Source organism: Electrophorus electricus, chromosome 10 (assembly GCF_013358815.1).
Source record: "Electrophorus electricus isolate fEleEle1 chromosome 10, fEleEle1.pri, whole genome shotgun sequence".
Taxonomy (NCBI): Eukaryota; Metazoa; Chordata; class Actinopteri; order Gymnotiformes; family Gymnotidae; genus Electrophorus; species Electrophorus electricus.
Window position 1 is genome coordinate 19,324,372 of NC_049544.1, and position 18,572 is coordinate 19,342,943.

The following is an 18,572-nucleotide window of genomic DNA, read 5'->3' on the forward strand; positions in this document are numbered from 1 at the left end:
TTCCTATGTTAAAGGCCTACAGCTGGCTTGCAAGTTTAGTTTTAGGTTTGCTTTGTTTGTTGCCTTTAGCCAAGTTGTGGTAATTTTTGGGGGGTTGATGTGTTGTCCAAATTAATTCTTTTTTTTACTTACTTTAAAACCTGTCTGATGTTCTATTAACATGTTTGTTTTTAAAACTTGTATACCTGCACACAAACCATAGAGACCCACGTAGCTTACAGCGCAAGATACCTATTTGAATAGATGTTTTTAATGAAAAACAAAATGTAAATCTTCATTTCCTCCACTAAATAATATTTCATGAATCCAAATTCGAAATAAATCCTGAAATTATGCAATTAGTTCATTTCCTCTATTATACTGGATCAGGATTCGGTTCCTCGTGTGTGCAAGAGCCTCTGCCTTTCCATCTGCTCTGTTAAATTCTTACGTGCCACCCCTCGATGTTTTGTAGCTATTGGTTTGATCCATGTTCCCTACCCACCGTGTGGACTGAATGTAGGCACTGCACCTTTAAAAAGAGGGGGTGGGGACTTGAATATCAGATGAGGGCTGGCTGTGCCCTGCGAAGCTAAAGCCCTGCAACAGCATGTGTTTGACGCGCTGACACACGCACGCACGCGCACCACGCTGACCATCATACGACTGGTGCTCACCGCTTTCTTTCGAGGGACGGAGACAGATGGAGGAAGAGAGGGAGAGAGAAGGAGAGCGGGAGAGAGAGATGAGGATGGATAGAGAAGAGAAGGCTGCATGAGGACGAGGACAGAAAACTGGGTGACTGGCTTAAAGAAGACAGCGCGCGGAGGAGACGGAGCTTGGGCTTGAGCAGGTATGTAGAGGCGCTGTCCTAGAGCAGTTATAATCTCAGCAGGGATTTTTTTTTCCATTCAGATATGGGACTTCTTTAAACAGTTCCACAGAGAAATACAGACTGGTCGTAGTTTCACGTAAAAGGATAACTTCTGTCCTTGGTTTTGTTACTGTCCATGTTCGGTTCTGTGTGCGTGCGTGTGAATAGCCCCTTGGCAATGAAATGATTTTACCCTTTTACCGCAACACCAGCATCCTTTCTCTCTCGGAGACAGAAACCAAGTTATATTTAAATAGAATTAGGATTTATATGCCATGGTATGAGGGAGAGAGAGAGACTGATGGTTTAATGCTGTACTTATTGCCGTAGGAGAGCTCTATAGCTGCTATGGGTTTTAATGCACCATAATGGGTCTTGAATATAATCTGAATGCGGTGGGCAATAGATGTCTGTATAAAAGAGAGAAAAGTGTGTGCTCAATATCTTGTGCTCATCCTTTCATAGTCTGCAGAGGTGGGGGGTGGGGGAGCAGTGATGGTAGTAATTGCTCTGCAGACAACCATCAAAGAGCTCTATTATAGATGAGAGGAGAGCTACACAAACAGCATGGACAGAAAGAGAGAGAGAGGGGAGGTGAATAGAGAGAATAATGACAGGCAAAGAGAGTGATAGGAGATAGAGTCCCTAAAGCTCAGCATCTTAGAAGATCTTGGTGCTTCCAAATGGAGCCGGCAGGACCTGCAGGAGCTGGAGCCTGGCGAGGGGTGAGACAGGGGCTGCCGGTCTGACTGACTGTCCCTGACCTCAGCTTCCAGACTTGCATGTCTGGGACACCACCCCCGGCTCCACACCCAGACCGCTCCAATGGGTCCAAAGAGCAGAGAGAAAAAAGATCAAGAAGAGACGGAAGACAGGAAGGAGAAAAACAACAGAGAGATGGTGGTGGGGGCTGGGAGCAAACATGAGTGGTACAAATGAGTTAGAGAAGGAGAAAATGATGAAAGCACTGAGACATAAGAGCGATAAAGAGAGACATAGAGAGGAAAAGTGAAAGCCTTGAAAAGCCAGACATGGGAGTTCGAGGGTGACCGTGCTTTCCATGACAAATGTACCGTTGTAATAACGCTGTCAAAACAGCACACCTACATGTCCGTTCACTCGCTTCAACAGCAGATGATTTGAAAGTGATGGCAGGAGAGATGCACCTGTATGGTTACAGTGTATCCTCTCTATTACCCTTCAAACAACGCTGTTCAGGAGAGATGCACCTGTATGGTTACAGTGTATCCTGTCTATTACCTTTCAAATAATTCTGTTCAGGTCATTTATATGAACTTTATGTCCTGTTTCACAAGATTACCCCTTCCTGATACATTTCTTTGAAACATCTTGTCCATCTTTGATGGACGTGTGGTGCTGGTGATAATGCCCCCCCCCCCCCCCCCCCCCATTGCATGGAAATACTGGGGATTGATCCCAGCCATACGGTATTCTCTGCGCAGTGGCATGGCCAAGACAGCAGTGGCAGTGTGGGTCAATTTTAACCATTAGTATTGTGTTTGAACATGAGTTCAAGGGGTAAACTGGTTGACTACTACTGAACACCTGCTGGTAATCAGCATTGTGTGAGTGAAATACTAATATAGAATGGTACCTAAGTGCTCTTGTAGCTCACCTGGTAGTGCAGTTATGTTATGGGTATGATTAATATAAATATATACCAATCAACCATAGTGTGGGTATGAGCCAAAACAGGTCTGACTCATCAAGGCATGGACTACACAAGACCTGTGAAGGTGTCCTTGAAGTCCTGTTAGTTACAAGGCAGGGACTCTATGAATCAGATATGTTTTTCAGCACATCCCACAGATACTCGATTGGATTGAGATCTGGGAAATGTAGAGGCTAAATCAATACCTTGAACACTTTTTCATATTCCTCAAACCATTTCTGAACAAATTTTGCAGTGTGGCAAGGTGCATTATCTTGCTGAAAGAGGCCACTGCCATTATGGAATACCATTGCCATTAAAGGATGTACTCGGTCTGCAACAATATGTAGGTAAGTGATAAATGTCAAAGTAACATCCAAATTAATGCCAGGAGCCAATTTTTCCCAGCAGAACATCGCCCAGAGCAATGTGTGTTCTGACACCTTTATAGCCAGCATTAACTTTTTCAGCAATTTGTGACACAGTAGTTCATTTGTGGTATTGTACCAGACATTCTAGCATTCACTTCCCATGCGCATTTATGAGCCTTGGGTGCATTTATGAGCCTGTCACTGGTTCAACAGTTGTCTTTCCTTGGACCAATTTTGACAGTTTCTAACCACTGCATACTGGGAACACCCCACATTTTGGAGATGCTCTGACCCAGTCATTTTTCCATCACAATGTTGTCCATGTCAGAGTTGCTCAGATACTTACACCCATGTTTGCCGCTTTCAACACATCAACTTCAAGAACTGACTGTTAACTTGCTGCCTAATATAGCCCACCCCTTGCAAGGTGCCATTGTAATGAGATAACCATTGTTATTCACATCACATGTCAGTGGTTTTAATGTTGTATTTGATTGGTGTACGTAAGCCGCTCTGGATAAGAATGTCTGCCAAATGTCTACCAGAACCAACAACCCACTGTCACACGAAAGATCCACATCCGCTTTGGGTTTAATCTTACGGTCACCAGCAGAGAGCCTTTTACTACCAAGTCCCTGGTCGCTAGAATAGTGATTGTGCATCCAAGATAAAAAATGATCTTTCCATTGCAAATTTCCCACTATCCAGTCAAATCCTGGTCTCTGTCTGAGGAAACAGTTGTTCTTCAGCTCTACTGGCTCTAATTGTTAATTACACATCGTACCCTCCTGACATCTGTGTGATGTGTGATTTTTAACACTTAGTAGACAAATAGTAGATGAGTGTATGTGATTTTTTGTACTTTCTGTGTCTAGTTGCATTTATGATTTTAGGTACACAAATAAATAAAAATACCCCACAAATATAGCAATACAAGAATGTGTGAGTGTATGTCTGTACATTCAGACATGCTGTCCTCTCAGAAATTTCTCGAACAAAACTAATGCAAATGGTAGCTAAGGAGTGTGTGCGTGCATGCGAGAGAGAGAGAAAAAGAGAGACATTGTGTACTTGTGTACTTGTGCTGAGCTACTGAAAGGGAAAAGTGCTTTTTGATTAGATCTGCCAGATATATTTATATTACACAACCACATACACACATGTACACATGCTTGCATGCGTGCACACACAGTCTGAGAGAGAACATCAGGCAGAAACTTGTCTTCCTTCTCTGAACTACATTTGTACTGAACAGTACGTGTGGTTATCACTGCTACCAGTCCTTTTTGTAGGTAATTTTGTTTTTCAGAATAAAAAGTAATGGATAATAATGGAGTCCAATGGACAGCTCCATTTCATGGATCTCTCCCTCACTTTGGTGTCGTGTAAGACCTTATATCTGAGTGCAAATCCTGTTGAAGGAGCGAGATGTTGAGCTGCTCATTAGAGGAAGAGAGAGAGACATGCTCATTTTGTCCATGTCCCTCCAGACAGCCTAGATTAGGAAAACATGTGCACACACACAGAGAGAGAGAGACAGAGAGAGAGAGACAGAGAGACAGAGACAGAGAGAGACAGACCATAGCTAGGTGGATACTGCATAGCATCAGCGCCTTAGAAAACATCCTCCAGCAGGAGTGCGCAGTGCGATTTGGTACAGTTGGATGACAAACACCACTGCCTGAGAGAGCAAAGGCAACAGAGACAAACACCACTGCATGAGAGAACAAAGAGACAACAGAGAGCAAAACACCACCTCATGAGAAAGTGAAGAGACAATAGAGAGACAAGCACATTCGATGAGAAAGCAAAGAGACAACAGAGAGACAAACACCACCACATGAGAGAGCAAAGAGAAATCAGAGAGAAAATCACCACCTCATGAGAAAGCAGAGACAATAGAGAGACAAACACCACCGCATGAGAAAGCAAAGAGACAACAGAGAGACAAACACCACCACATGAGAGGGCCAAGAGACAAAAGAAAGGCAAACACCACTACATGAGAGAGCAAAGAGACCAGGGAGACACACACAGCTGAACTGAATTGAGGCATCAGGACATGTTACGTGTTAGACAACACGTGTTGTGTGTAGTGGACACAGCATAGCATACATTTAGCATTTTCCTCAGTAAAGCTGGGCTTTATGCTAATGCAGAACAAAGCCATCTCTCTCTTCCATCTTTCTCACTCTGTTTCTTGCCCCTTCTCTGTTTTTGTCTACAGCCAGTTCAGTCCTTTTGACCTTCAGTCTGCTAGTGACCTGTCAAAAGCTATGAACTGTATGCATATAAGTGTTTGCTTGGACACACTGAAAGAACTGAGTGATGTACTCAAGCATTTCTACTTCCATTTATCAGATGACACAGTTGCAAAAATCAATTCTCTTAGAACCATATCTGATCCCTTCATTACAGCATCTGCTTTCTGATCTGTCCATCACTCTTGTCTGTTTGCTTAAATGCGTATATTCCTATATGTGTCTTTTGACCTGTCACTGCTGATCCAACCATCCATCCCTCTGTCCATCAGGTCTGTTTTTCCTTTGTTTACTTATCGGTCTCTCTATGTATCTCTCATCTCACTTGCCTGTATTCCTGCCAGTCTGACTGTTGGTCAAGGATGTTTCTTCCCCCATCTTTGGCTACTGTTCTACACAGATATGTAGTTTCTACTCAGCCCACATTAAACCCGTGATTCGTGTTTGTGAACAAGTGGACACTCCGAGCCGAGTCGCTGTAGTTTTGCGAAGAGCCATGTTTTGCTCCCCATTTGCTCCTGCTGAGCCTTCCCTTCTGTTGAGACCATTATCCAGCATGACACGTTCCATTCCCATGAGGCTCTGTGCTTCTGACTGTGAAGACAGCTGAGAGGAGAACTGAGGCTTCCTCTCTCTCACTTACTCTCTTCCTCACACCTTGTCTCATTTCAACCTCTCCATATCTTGCTGTGGCTCTTTTCTCTCTCCCTCTTTCCTTCACTGTGCTGCATGGGCTATAGATTTTTGTATCTGTGCTGAGTTCCTTGTCCCTCTTTTTGAAAGCATTTGCAGTTTCTGATGAGTGTTTTACACTACCCATGTCACTGTTGCCTCTCTCTCTCTCTCTCTCTCTCTCTCTCTTTCCATCTCAATTTAGTTTGGCTGAATTCAAAATATTAACTTGTGGGATTGCTCTTTGGTCGGCACCATCTCTATCAGATGTTCTTTCTCATATTCTGCGTCTCTTCTGTAGACATTGTGGAATCTCTGGTTTCTTCTTGCCTCTCGATTTTCTATGCATTTTTAAACGTGTTTCAGCATTCACTTTCTCATCCCTGCACAACCTTCATTTGATGTCAGGCAGATTTAATGATCTAAATCCTGAGAGAGAGAGAGAGAAAGAGAGTATTCTCCCTCACTCCTACACTCATCCATACATCTTTTCAATACTCTTAATTTCTTTCCTTGACTTGCCGAATATTTCATTAGCATGTCAATTATTCCCCAGATAACAGAGCAGTTTGTTTTGGCGGCAGCTGATTGGTTATGAATAGTTGATGGACAAACTGAGGAAGTCATGTCATTATTCACATCGGTTCATGTTTTCTATTTCTAGACTCTCTAAATGCTTCTACCACAGGAGCCTCACAAATAATTAGCCAACCGAATTTATTAACATGCATACATGGAGTGTGAGTGAGTGAGTGTGTGGAAGTGTGTGTGAGTGTGTGGAAGTGTGTGTGAGTGTGTGTGTGAGTGAATCTGTGTGGGCACATGTGTGAGGGTGTGTGTGTGTGTGTGTGTGCGCGCGCGTGTGTGCACAAATGTGTAACTGAAGTGCATGTCCTTGGGGTGTTGATTATTGTCAATCTCCATCTGGTGTGTTCCCTTAAAGGGCAGACTGCCATCATGGTCAAAGGTTAAAGAAATGTTTTTCCTTCTATGGGGGAGAGGGAAGGGGGAAGAAAGAAAAAGAGGGTGAGACTAGTCCTGTATGGTGAATAGTCTGTAACCTTAGGTGAGGCTTGTCCTGTATGGTGAATAGCCTGTAACCTTAGGTGAGGCTTGTCCTGTATGGTGAATAGCCTGTAACCTTAGGTGACGTTTGTCCTGTATGGTGAATAGTCTGCAACCTTAGGTGAGGCTTTTCCTGTATGGTGAATAGTCTGTAACCTTAGGTGAGGTTTGTCCTGTATGGTGAATAGCCTCTAGCCTTAGGTGAGGCTTGTCCTGTATGGTGAATAGTCTGTAGCCTTAGGTGAGGCTTGTCCTGTATGGTGAATAGTCTGTAGCCTTAGGTGAGGCTTGTCCTGTATGGTGAATAGTCTGTAACCTTAGGTGACGTTTGTCCAGTATGGTGAATAGTCTGTAGCCTTAGGTGACGTTTGTCCTGTATGGTGAATAGTCCATAGCCTTAGGTGACGTTTGTCCTGTATGGTGAATAGTCCGTAGCCTTAGGTGAGGTCTGTCCTGTATGGTGAATAGTCTGTAACCTTAGGTGAGGTCTGTCCTGTATGGTGAATAGCCTCTAGCCTTAGGTGAGGCTTGTCCTGTATGGTGAATAGTCTGTAGCCTTAGGTGAGGCTTGTCCTGTATGGTGAATAGTCTGTAGCCTTAGGTGAGGCTTGTCCTGTATGGTGAATAGCCTCTAGCCTTAGGTGAGGCTTGTCCAGTATGGTGAATAGTCTGTAGCCTTAGGTGACGTTTGTCCAGTATGGTGAATAGTCTGTAGCCTTAGGTGACGTTTGTCCAGTATGGTGAATAGTCTGTAGCCTTAGGTGACGTTTGTCCAGTATGGTGAATAGTCTGTAGCCTTAGGTGAGGTCTGTCCTGTATGGTGAATAGTCTGTAACCTTAGGTGAGGTCTGTCCTGTATGGTGAATAGCCTCTAGCCTTAGGTGAGGCTTGTCCTGTATGGTGAATAGTCTGTAGCCTTAGGTAAGGCTTGTCCGTGCATGATTTTTTTCATGTTACCTGTGGACAAACTCCATCTCCAGCACTACAGGCAACCAGGGCTTTATGGCATCATCCATGGTATGGCCCCACAGATTCCATCCATGGCATGGCACAGGGCTACTTACTCAATGGATCAAAAAGCAGCTGGTATGGCAGAGGTAAATCCAACAAAATGTTATGTTTGGATCTTCAGTAGTAGGAGGTAATGCCTTAACACTCATGGTTCTCTTTGCCACATTGGAAGTCCAAACTGCCCATATGCAAGTTTGAATATGTTGGTGTATATGTGTCCTGCTGTTTCGCTTCTGCTGCTAATTAGAATCTGATTAGCCATTTAATCTCTACCAGCTGCGTCTTTTTGTCCTTCACATCATCTGAACAGTCTCCATGTGACATCATCAGCATGAATAGTAGCTGTAAAGATATCTCCATTACATCGAGTGTCTGTTTTGAGGAATTTCTGCAGCCATAATCCTATTTTACAGTTTTCATTTTCTTTTTTCACTTTTGTCTTTTCTTAGCATGTGTAATAAATCTAGATAATCTACAGATAAAAAGATTCAAAACTGATGCAAACACAAGACATAGTCTTGCACTGTCTGTCAGGCATCGGTAATGTGTATGTTAAGGGTTGCAGAAGCTGGAAAACAAAGGATGCATTAGATATGAGTATTAATCTGGCCTCTTAATCTGACATGCTGAAATGTGGAGATTTGAAGACAGTAAAAGATGTGATTCTTTGTCAGATATGATTTTCATCCAAACATGTTTCAGATATGTTTCAGATATTGTTGATATGCACTGTTGTTTCTTATTTATGTCTGTGTGCAAATTGTTTTTCCTACCACTTGTTGAGTAGCAATCTTTTAGCTTTCTTACTCGGTTGGCTTCTGGGCAGGTAACATGTGATGCGGTGTTTATTTTGCAGTCATTTCTGTGTTTTTTTTCAGCATGTCAGCACAGTCTGTGATCATTCCTTTTATGATGCAAGTAACCTGAAAACAAGATGACTCTCTACTGCAATTTTTCCAATTTTCTTTTTCTTAAGCCCCTTGAAATTTCAGATTTTTTCTTTGCAGATTCTGAATTTTAAAATAGCAATTTTAGAAATTAGAAATGTCCTGCTGATGAAAGCACAGAGAATTTTTGAAGCAAATTAAAAAAGGTTTGTTTTCTTTCATTTAATTTCTATAGAATTAATAACAGCTAAGAGCATATTTAAACAATTTTATAAATACAAGGCTGTATCTGATAAGGGCACCTTATAAGCTATTTACCTAAACATCCTTTGAGCATATGCATTCTCCATCTATGGGCTTAATACAGAAACTATTATCCCTCTCTCTGCTAGACCAACTGTTTCAAGCTCTATATCAGGTTCAACCATCTTGTGTATGTGTGTGTGTGTGTGTGTGTGTGTGTGTGGTAGGATGTCTGTGTGTGTGTGGTAGGATGTCTGTGTGTTGAGGGAGCATCATGGACAAACTAATCCCGAGTCATGTCTTAGTAGCATATGGGACTAAACATCTGGGTCTGGTGTTTAAGTGTTTACAACATTACTTTGTTAGTTCTGCCCCACCAGCCACCACTATGAAGGTCCTGTAAAACAAGAGTAAGTCCATACTGCTGTAATCTCCCCCCGCTGCACACTCTCAGCTGTGTGCTAGTTCCATGAGCTAGTGCTGATTTAATTTTAATTTAATACTGCCGTTGGCTGTAGTGAATATTACAATTACATGTTCTTGGGTTTTCAGAGAAAGAACTGGAATGTAAAGCCTGACAATGGTGTTCTATATTATTGGTAAAAAAAAAAAAAAAAAAAAAGCTAATCTGAAACCCAGTACAAATCACAAAAGCACTGGCAAATGTTCTAAGTCTAGTTGGTACGCTGAGAAGTGTAGTTGTTTTGGAAATGAATTACAGATGGATTTTTGCAGATTTTAGCCCTCTAGGATCCCTTAATTCTATGTGTCAGTGTTGCTTCAGTGCTGAAGTTCATGAACAAGTAATGTAGATTCGACACAAATCTAGTAAAGCTCTGTCCGGAGGGCATACTTTGAGTCTGCACACATCTGTAATTAAACTTTGAGTTTATCTGGTGATTAATCTCTTTTAGATTCACCTTTTAATTAACGCAGCACTCATAATCCTTCAGTCCTGTGAAGTGTTGCCAGTGGCCCTTTCTCTTCTTCATCTATCTGTCTATCTGTATCTCTTGCTTTTCCCTCCTTTTCTCTCTCCCTCTCTCTTGTCATTTGAGAAGCTGACATTGTGAGTGCACAGCGGTCGAGTTGATTTACGGCTGTGAAGTCATTAGCCCGCGCCTCTCTCCTGCTAAGTAATGGCCCTGTCCGGCGTGATGTCATATTTCAGCGCAGCTGTCCTCCTGCCAGACTTCTCAAGGCTGCACGGCGCCCCCATGTCGCTCCCTAGAAATGCGGCCAACCCAAGTAGGCTTGTATTAAAGTGTCCGTCCATCCACCCACCTCTTCATCAGCTTTTGCGTTTCTGTTCTGTGCACCCGGAACGCTTGTCTTACTCTCATCATTGCACCTCATGTACTTGGCTTAGATTGTTTCCTTGAAACTGCAAAGTGACATGCAGTAATTCTTAAGTAGTGCAAGCAAGTTTTCTGTTTATGTAAAGCTGCATTTTTGGGAAGCTATACTAACTTTATTGCAACCTGTTTTAACTCATTAATAGATCTTTTCAGAGATACTCCAGAGACTTAATTTTTTGTTTTAATTTTGTTTTATATTTGATACTATGTAGTAATACATCATCATCTTAAATGCTCTTATACTCAGAATACACTCAAATCATGTGAACAAACAAACAAGTATGCTTGGAATGTAATGTATTCCAAAATGGCCTGCTTTTCCTACCCAAAACAGCAAAAGCTTGTAATACCGCACAAGGGCCCACATCCAATAGAATAGCCAGAAGTAGAAGTAAAGTAAGCTCAGTGGTTAAGGTGCTTAACTTGTAATTGGAAAGTTGCTGGTTCAAGCCCCACCACTGCCAAGTTGGTGGGCCCCTGAGCAAGGGCCCCTTAACCCTCAATTGCTCAAGTTGTACTCACTCATAATTATAAGTCACTTTGGATGTACTCACTCATAATTATAAGGACTTTTTTGGATAAAAGTGTCAGGTAAATGTCATGTACAACAAAACAATTGGAGTTAAAAAGTAAGATGATACTACTTGGGGGTTTTGAGTTGCAGTGTACTTTCTTAGTACAAATAGCACAGAAAGTGAAGACATGAAATTGTAATGAAAGTAAACAAAATAAGAAATTAATAACTAAATATGGGCAAGTAAAATGTGACAATTAAAAAAAAAAACTCCTAAATTGAGTATTGTGAAAATATACCAAAAATTAGTTAACTTAAGGTCATGCAACTAATGCAACCTGCAAGTATATGTAACCAATAGTCACTAACTACCTCCTGCTCTTCATCCTGACTTTAGTGGGAAGAATAGTACCTTGAGTCTTTCATAACCATGTCACTTTGATTCACAGACCCTGGCATTTATGTAGTGATCCAGGTTTTAGAATGACTGACATATAGGTGATTTCCAACACTTTCTTCAGTTAAAAAGCATGTCTCATTAGAATCTTTTAAAAAAAACTATACTGAAGAGCACTGCTTAGGATACATGACATGTATATTAGCCTTTCTTGACAACTGACTTAAACATGCGTAAACATTTATAAATGCTTAATTCTGTTATGATAAGCATTTGCTGTCATAACAACTGCTTTTTTCAACACTGATGTCAAGTTGACAACTATGTCAAGTGATGCAGATTTTTGGTAACATTATGATATGTCATTACGCTGTGAGGTGAAATCACACAGCAAGTGAGGATGTATGTAAAACTAAACAAAAGTTAGAACTTCAAAAAAGTACTCTAATAGTATCCTCTGTACTGTCTTAGCAATGAAATGCAAAACTGTAACATGTTTCAGTTTCAAGTTTCTGACTCAGTTTCAGTTTTTACCCTGTTATGATGTATTTTAATATTTGGTGTATGTTATACTGGACATTAGCACAAACTCTGACAGATGGGCTATAATCCATAACTGTAAACTTACAAATTCTCAGTAAATACATTTGAATTAAGTGAAATGTAAATTTTATTATATATGAATGACTTTTTTATTTTATTTAAAACAATGGTCTTAAATTGATTAAATTATTTCCATTTGGCAGTCATGATGAATCCCTATGCCATGCCATGATACTGTTATAACTGTCACGATCAGTCCCTTCCATGTTCTGCGGTTTCATGGTTTCATTGTTTCATGGTTTCATTGTTTGAATTAATGTTTGAATGTTTAATGGTTGTTTCTTTGTATTCCGTGCCTGTGTGTTTATCTTAGCCTTTGTTTTTCCTAGCCCTGAGTTTTCCCCTGCCTTAGTTATAGCCTGCTTCCCTAGTTTCCCTTTGTGTGTTTTTGTTTTGTAATGTATCCCAGTACTCCCCGTGTCGGCTCTATGACCCTGGACTGCCTAAACGACCCTGATTTTGGATTTGCCCCAATTAAATCCTGCTCCTCTCAGCACATGCGTCCGCCTCCTTACCGCTCAATGTTACAGAATGAACAGCCTAACAAGGACGCAGCGAGAGAGCGAGACTCTGGGAGGTGGTTTCGCTGGGACGAAACTTCGGCTGTTTCTACACAGTCCGAGTTTGTTACGTCTCAGCGCCACCAAACCAGAGACAGCAAATCCCCTGGCGCTGTGGGTACACAGGCATCTCGTCATCCCTGGAAAAAGCAGGATCACGTTTATTTTGATGACGACGAGATCTCAGGTAAGCGCCAAGAGTCTACCCTTCTTGACCAACGCTGCAGGGGGGAGCGGCCTGCAGCGCAAGATGTGAGTTGGTGGAGTGAATGCGCAGTTAACCTGTTTCTAGGCACTCAGTTGGTGCTCAAGTGCAAATGTGAGCTCCCCTAGCCCGTATGCGCTCTGGGAGCTGCCGAGAGGGTTTTGCGTCTGTGTGTTCCTTCAGGGTCACCCCACCAGTGTCTGTGGCTATCCCACAAGCCACTCAGTATGGTCCTGTTCCCAGCACGAGACACGCCGCCCGTCCTGATCGTGGTCCTGTTCCTGGCGTGAGAGATGCCGCCCATCCTGATCCTGGTCCTGGCGTGAGAGACGCCACCCATCCTGATCCGGTTCCTGTTCCCGGCATAGTGGATGCCACCAGTTCCGTCCCTGTTCCCGGCCTAGTTGATGCCGTCCAACCTGTTACCAGGTCTGTTCCCGCAGCCTCGTCTCTGGACCCCCTAGACCTGCTGTCAGTCCTGACTGCCTCTGCCATGCCTCCGGACCTGCCGCCGCCGTCCATGGCCGCTGCCGCGCTTCCAGACCCGCCGCCGCTGCTGATGGCCGCAGCCGCACCCCTGGACCCACCAGTTCCCATTCCTGGAGTGGGACAAACAACTCCACAAGTCCCCGTGCCTCGTGCCAGGCCTGTCCCCCTGGTCACTCCTCCAAGCTCTCCTGTGTCTCCTACTGCCCCATTGTTTTTGCCTTCTCTGTTGCCTGGTTTTGTTTTGGTTCCTGTTGTGTTGTCTGTCCCTGTGCCTGTTTCTGTGCCCATTTCGGTTCCTGTGTCTCCCTTTATTTCTGTCCCTGTGCCTGTCCGTGTGTCTGTTCCGGTGCCTGTGTCCATTTTTGTTCCTGTCCCTGGCCTGGTCTGTTTTGCGTGCTTGTAGTCCTCGTCCTCCCTCCCCGCACTTTTTTCATCCTCAGTCTGGTTCTGTTGGTTCTGTTTCCATGTCTGTGCCTGCTTCTTTGCCTGTCTCTCCTGTTGCCCCGGTTTCTGTGTCTGCTTCTGGTTCTTGTCCTGTTCAGTCCTCACCTGTTGCCCCGGTTTCTGTGTCTGCTGATGTTCCGGTGCCTGCTCCTTATCATGTCCTGTGTTCGGTTCCTGTTTCTGGCCTGTCTGATCCTGCGTCTCGTCTGGGTCCTGTCCCTGCTCCTGATCTTTCCCGTTCTGTTCCTGTTGGTGTCTCGTCCTAGTCTTGTTTTGGTGTTTCTTGTTTAGCGCGCCCCGGTGTTGCGCACTTTGGAGGGGGGTACTGTCACAAACAGTCCCTTCCTTGTTCCGTGTTTTCCCTGTTGTGTTTAGTTCTGTTACATAGTTTCGTTTTGTCCTCACATTGTTTGATTGCATACACCTGTCCCTCGTTTCGAGTTCATGTATTTAAACCCTGTTGTGTGCCTTGGTCGTGGCTGTTCAGTGTTTGTTTTGCTGTTTCATGGTTTCATTGTTTCATGGTTTCATTTTTTGTTTGAATGTTTGATGGTTGTTTCTTTGTATTCTCTGCCTGTGTGTTTATCTTAGCCTTTGTGTTTCCTAGCCCTGAGTTTTCCCCTGCCTTAGTTATAGCCTGCTTCCCTAGTTTCCCTTTGTGTGTTTTTGTTTTGTAATGTATCCCAGTACTCTCCGTGTCGGCTCTATGACACTGGACTGCCTAAACGACCCTGATTTTGGATTTGCCTCTATTAAATCTCGCTCCTCTCAGCACATGCGTCTGCCTCCTTACCGCTCAACATCACAATAACATAGTTATGTATATTTTCTCTAGACCTTAAGTCAAATGGGTTGACTGAGCTATACACAGGAAAAGGATCTCTACAAATTTGCCATTTATGCAGTATGTTGTGCTTAAATAAAATGCCTTACTGTCATGTGGAGAATTTCCAGTAGTGGTACTGTATGACATCTACACCATGTTAATTTATAAATGTTTATGTTAGTTGTCATGAATGTAGGTGTCATGTAACCTTCTAAACAGTGCTCTTCAGTAAAGTTTTCACTTCTTTGTTTTCCCACCTATTCCTCAGCCTGTTCTCACCTCGGCCAATTTCTCATGGTTTCAATATTTACCTTTGTCACTGTCACAACAGTAAAAGGCTTGATTTACCAGCCTTGCCCAAGGCTACCTCTCATACACCTCTGTATGACTCATGCTAGCATAATCCCCTTCCATTCTGCCATTCACAGTGAACACCTCCTCAGGGGTTGCCAGTGTCTGTTTAGTGTAGTTTGTGGCCATGATCACAGGAAGCCTGATGTATGTCTCTGTGGGCTGATTTTCGGAGCATGGTCATGCCTCCTGTGCCTGCACCAAGAATATTTAATAGTTCAGAGCTAGATTTAATCTGGGTCCAGGAAACTAGGGCCATTAGGAGAAGTTTTAAGACTGCCAAAATTATGCATTTCTCTCCCTTCCACCTCTCTCTCTCTCTCTCTCTCTCTCTCTCTCTCTCTCACATACACACACGCGCACACACGCTGAAAGGAGATTCGATGGATGGTTATTTGACTTCCAACATATTTATCAAACTTGGTCTCTGTCATACATTTTAAGAGTCTGTCCTAATGAGATTGGATTTAATCAGAGATATGTAAAAAGAAACCATATTACATACTATTGCTGAGTGGTTCATTGAGTATAAATTTTCCACCATATCAGAAGCCCTTGATAGGTCAGTAAAGTTACAAACAATATCATTAACAATAAGAAAAACAGGTGGAGTAGTGCTAAATCTGGGTCAAAACCCCAAGGATAATATACAGTATGTTATGCTGTTTGTTTGATATTTTCCTGAGTGGCGCCATTCAGGTTGGTCTTTCTTTGGCTGTCATTACGTTGCTTGTTATGTGTGTTTTCATGAATCAACAGCCCTGATTTGTATGCTGTAAATGAAAGTAGGAGTGCTTTCTGGACAGGGCTATTTGTTGTTTTTGTGGTACTCTGTCACATATAAAGGAGTTCTTATTTGTTTTGTAGCATGGTGACACCAGACTCTAATTTGTATGTGAGAACACTAGTTTGCCCTTGTGCCTTGAGTATATCTGGCACAGCAGGAAAGCATGTTAACACACACACTCGCACTGGCACGTGCACACACACACACAGACACACACAGAGGATGCAGTGACCTGCTTATGCTCAGCCGTGCGGAATATAAAAGGCAAGTGTAACAGATAGGTCAGTATACCTGATCTGCAAATCTTGTAGCATACACTCACACCAGCCACTACACTGTCAACAATTGTTACATAATGTTTGGATGTGAAAACACATTTGCCCAGATGGAACAGTAAGCAATCAAACAAACAATAAAACAACAGCAATTTTTAAAGCCAGTACATGCTGAGACTGCATCTTTGAAAATGTGGAATTTGAGTGGAACGATGATGAAACACTTCTCCAGCAACTTTCAGTTTTCATTTAATTCTTTCCCTACAGCTAGTGAAGGTGATTTAATCTTTACAGTACTAAATTATTCAGGCACCTGGTTTTTAATAGAGTGGCATGCAGCCATGCAGATTAGTCAGTGAACTTTTGTTCCTGACATGTCGCTAGTCAGAGAGAGAAGCCGTGTGTGTGTGTGTTGTACACATCTTCAGACATGAGTAGAGGATGTGTCTAGGCTTGGTTATGCTTGAATGCTGTTTCTTTTTGTATTTGCGTGTGTATGCTTGTGTAGGATTTGGTCAGTGTGTGAGTGCATGTGTTTAAATTCACGCTAAAGGCCTGCTCCTGAGATGAAATGCTATGTTTAATAGAAGCAGAGTCACAAGATGTAGAGAGAAAAATGCAGGTTAAAGACTGAGAAAGAGAGACAGGAAGACCAGTTTTTGGTATAGATTACATGGGATATGGTGAAACCGTCCTGCTGTCATACTGCTTTTTTCTCTAGTCAAATGCATAATCACAACATACACCTTACAAACATACACAGAGTGTGTCAGTATCCAGCCACTTCAACACTTCAGACGCACACATGATGCACACACACAAAGGTGACTATTCGCATACATTTGTACACACACACTCTCTCCATCAGCTTTGTGCCATGAGATTCCACCTTGAAATGTCACTTGTGTTCAGATTTAATCTTGACAATTGAAGAAAATTTCTTCCCTCCCCATTCTAATCTTAAAAAAACTCTTCATGCTTTTATCTTGCCTTCCATTCTTTCACGCTCTCTTTCTTTCTCTCTCCTGCTACCACTTCCATCATTCTGCCACTTTCTTTTTCTCTTTGCCAATCTTCTAACTCTCTCGTTCTGAATCTTTCAGATCTCTGAATCTCAGTAGTGTAGAGGTGTGTGTGTGTATATGCATTTCTTTCCTTGACCTTTCGATCCTTGACCTTTGATCCTTGCATCGGTGACCCCACAGGTCTGGTGTGGAGACAACAGGAGTGCTAGAAGAGCAAGGAGTGGGGATGTTTCGGGGAGAGCATGCAGATTGCCAGCGTCAGTACCACACCCTGGCCGTCAGTCCGCGACGCTTCTCCAGCCCTGACATGGACGCAATGGCTAAGATCCACAAGGGTGACGCCGAGAGACAGCGAATCAAGCACCCGGGCCATCATGCTGCCACGCTTGTGAGCGGCAATTGCTCACGACAACAGGTACACACAGAAGGTTGTGTCTGTGTGTGTGTGTGTTACTTATAAACATGCTACTGCATTTGTGTGAGTGTGTGTGTGTGTGAGAGAGAGGGAGAAGAAGAGAGAGAAGAAGCTCACAAGCATCCATGTTCAGAATTCTTTTATAAAAAATGGACGCAGTAATTGGTCTGTGTCTTAAAGTTTGTGTATGTGTGTATGTGGGTGTGTCTGTGTGATATATATATATATACGCAGGGGAAGGATTTCGTGTGTTCTGGATATATGCATGGTGTAAAAGGAAAGCCTCTCCTCATGCTCTTCAGCTGATCTTCCCTCTGCAAATCCATCTCCTCTTCTTTTCTTCCCTCCTTAATTCTGTGTCGTCATCCCTCTCTCTTTCTCTCCACCTCTGGGCCGCTCGCTCTGTGTACTTACCCTGCTGCAGCCACCGCTGGCGACGGTGCCAGAAGGGGGGGGGGGGGTGGGGTGGGTGGGTGGGGGTCTGGACAGGTGGAGTCTGCCGTTTCCACGGCAACCCCAAGCCCATATAAGGAAGTCAATGATATCACATAGCATAGCCGGCATGAAGCAAGCACCACTAAAGAAGAGAAACCAGAAGAGAGGGAGAGAATGAGGAATTCGAGAGGGAAGAGAGCGATAAGAGAGAACCAGGTGTCCTTAACGGAGTGAAGGAAAGGGTGAAGTGAAGGAGGTGACAGAGAGCGAGGGTGGGAGGGGTGAGGGGGAGAAGGAGAGGAGAGAGTGACGGAGGCACCCGAGGCGAGGGATTTTCTGTGATCTGCAGTCCGTAAATGGAGAGACGGAAGAAGGGAGCAAGGGAGCAGGAGGAGAGGAGGGGTAGAGGAGCCGGGAGGAGGAGAGAACCCGGAGCTAATTAATTAGCCATGGTACGGTACGTTCATTAATCAGTGAAGACATGACCAATTTGCACTGAACAAACAGAGACGGACCAAAAAGAGGGGGAGAACGAGAGAAACAGAGTGAGTGAGTGAGTGAGAGAGAGAGAGAGAGAGACAGAGAGAGAGAGAGAGAAACTGTACCTGACTGGTTGATAATTTGGTTGAGGTGAAGAAGGATGCTCATAGAACCAGGTGAGGAGGAGTGAGATTTGCAGAGTGTGCGTGCACGATTCTACCTTTTCATGGAGAGAAATGTGTCTGTGTTGGTTGATTTACTGCCTTGTCATGGGATGTGTGTGTGTTACATTTACATGGCATCTGTTTGCATACCATGGCAGCAATCTTGTGCTTCTGAACTGTACCACTTGTGTGTTGTTGTAGGAAATGTG

General features: G+C 43.3%; 1 protein-coding gene across 8 annotated transcripts in view; it reads left to right on the plus strand.

Annotated features, from left to right (window-relative positions):
* Positions 1 to 572: 572 nt before the first annotated feature.
* Positions 573 to 18,572, plus strand: part of zgc:114120 (uncharacterized protein LOC619267 homolog) — a 52,717-nt gene continuing 34,717 nt past the window's right edge. For 6 of the 8 annotated variants that reach the window (XR_004776576.1, XM_035530820.1, XM_035530821.1 and 3 more), the window contains exons 1-2: positions 573 to 832; positions 17,050 to 17,284. Coding sequence is in view for 7 of the 8 variants with exons in the window: in XM_035530820.1 (XP_035386713.1) it covers positions 17,096 to 17,284 (189 nt within the window). In the remaining variant the exon portion in view is untranslated. Of the gene's footprint in view, positions 833 to 17,049; positions 17,285 to 18,090; positions 18,172 to 18,572 lie in introns of those variants that run through there. The other 2 variants (XM_035530826.1, XM_035530825.1) reach the window with 2 other exon arrangements.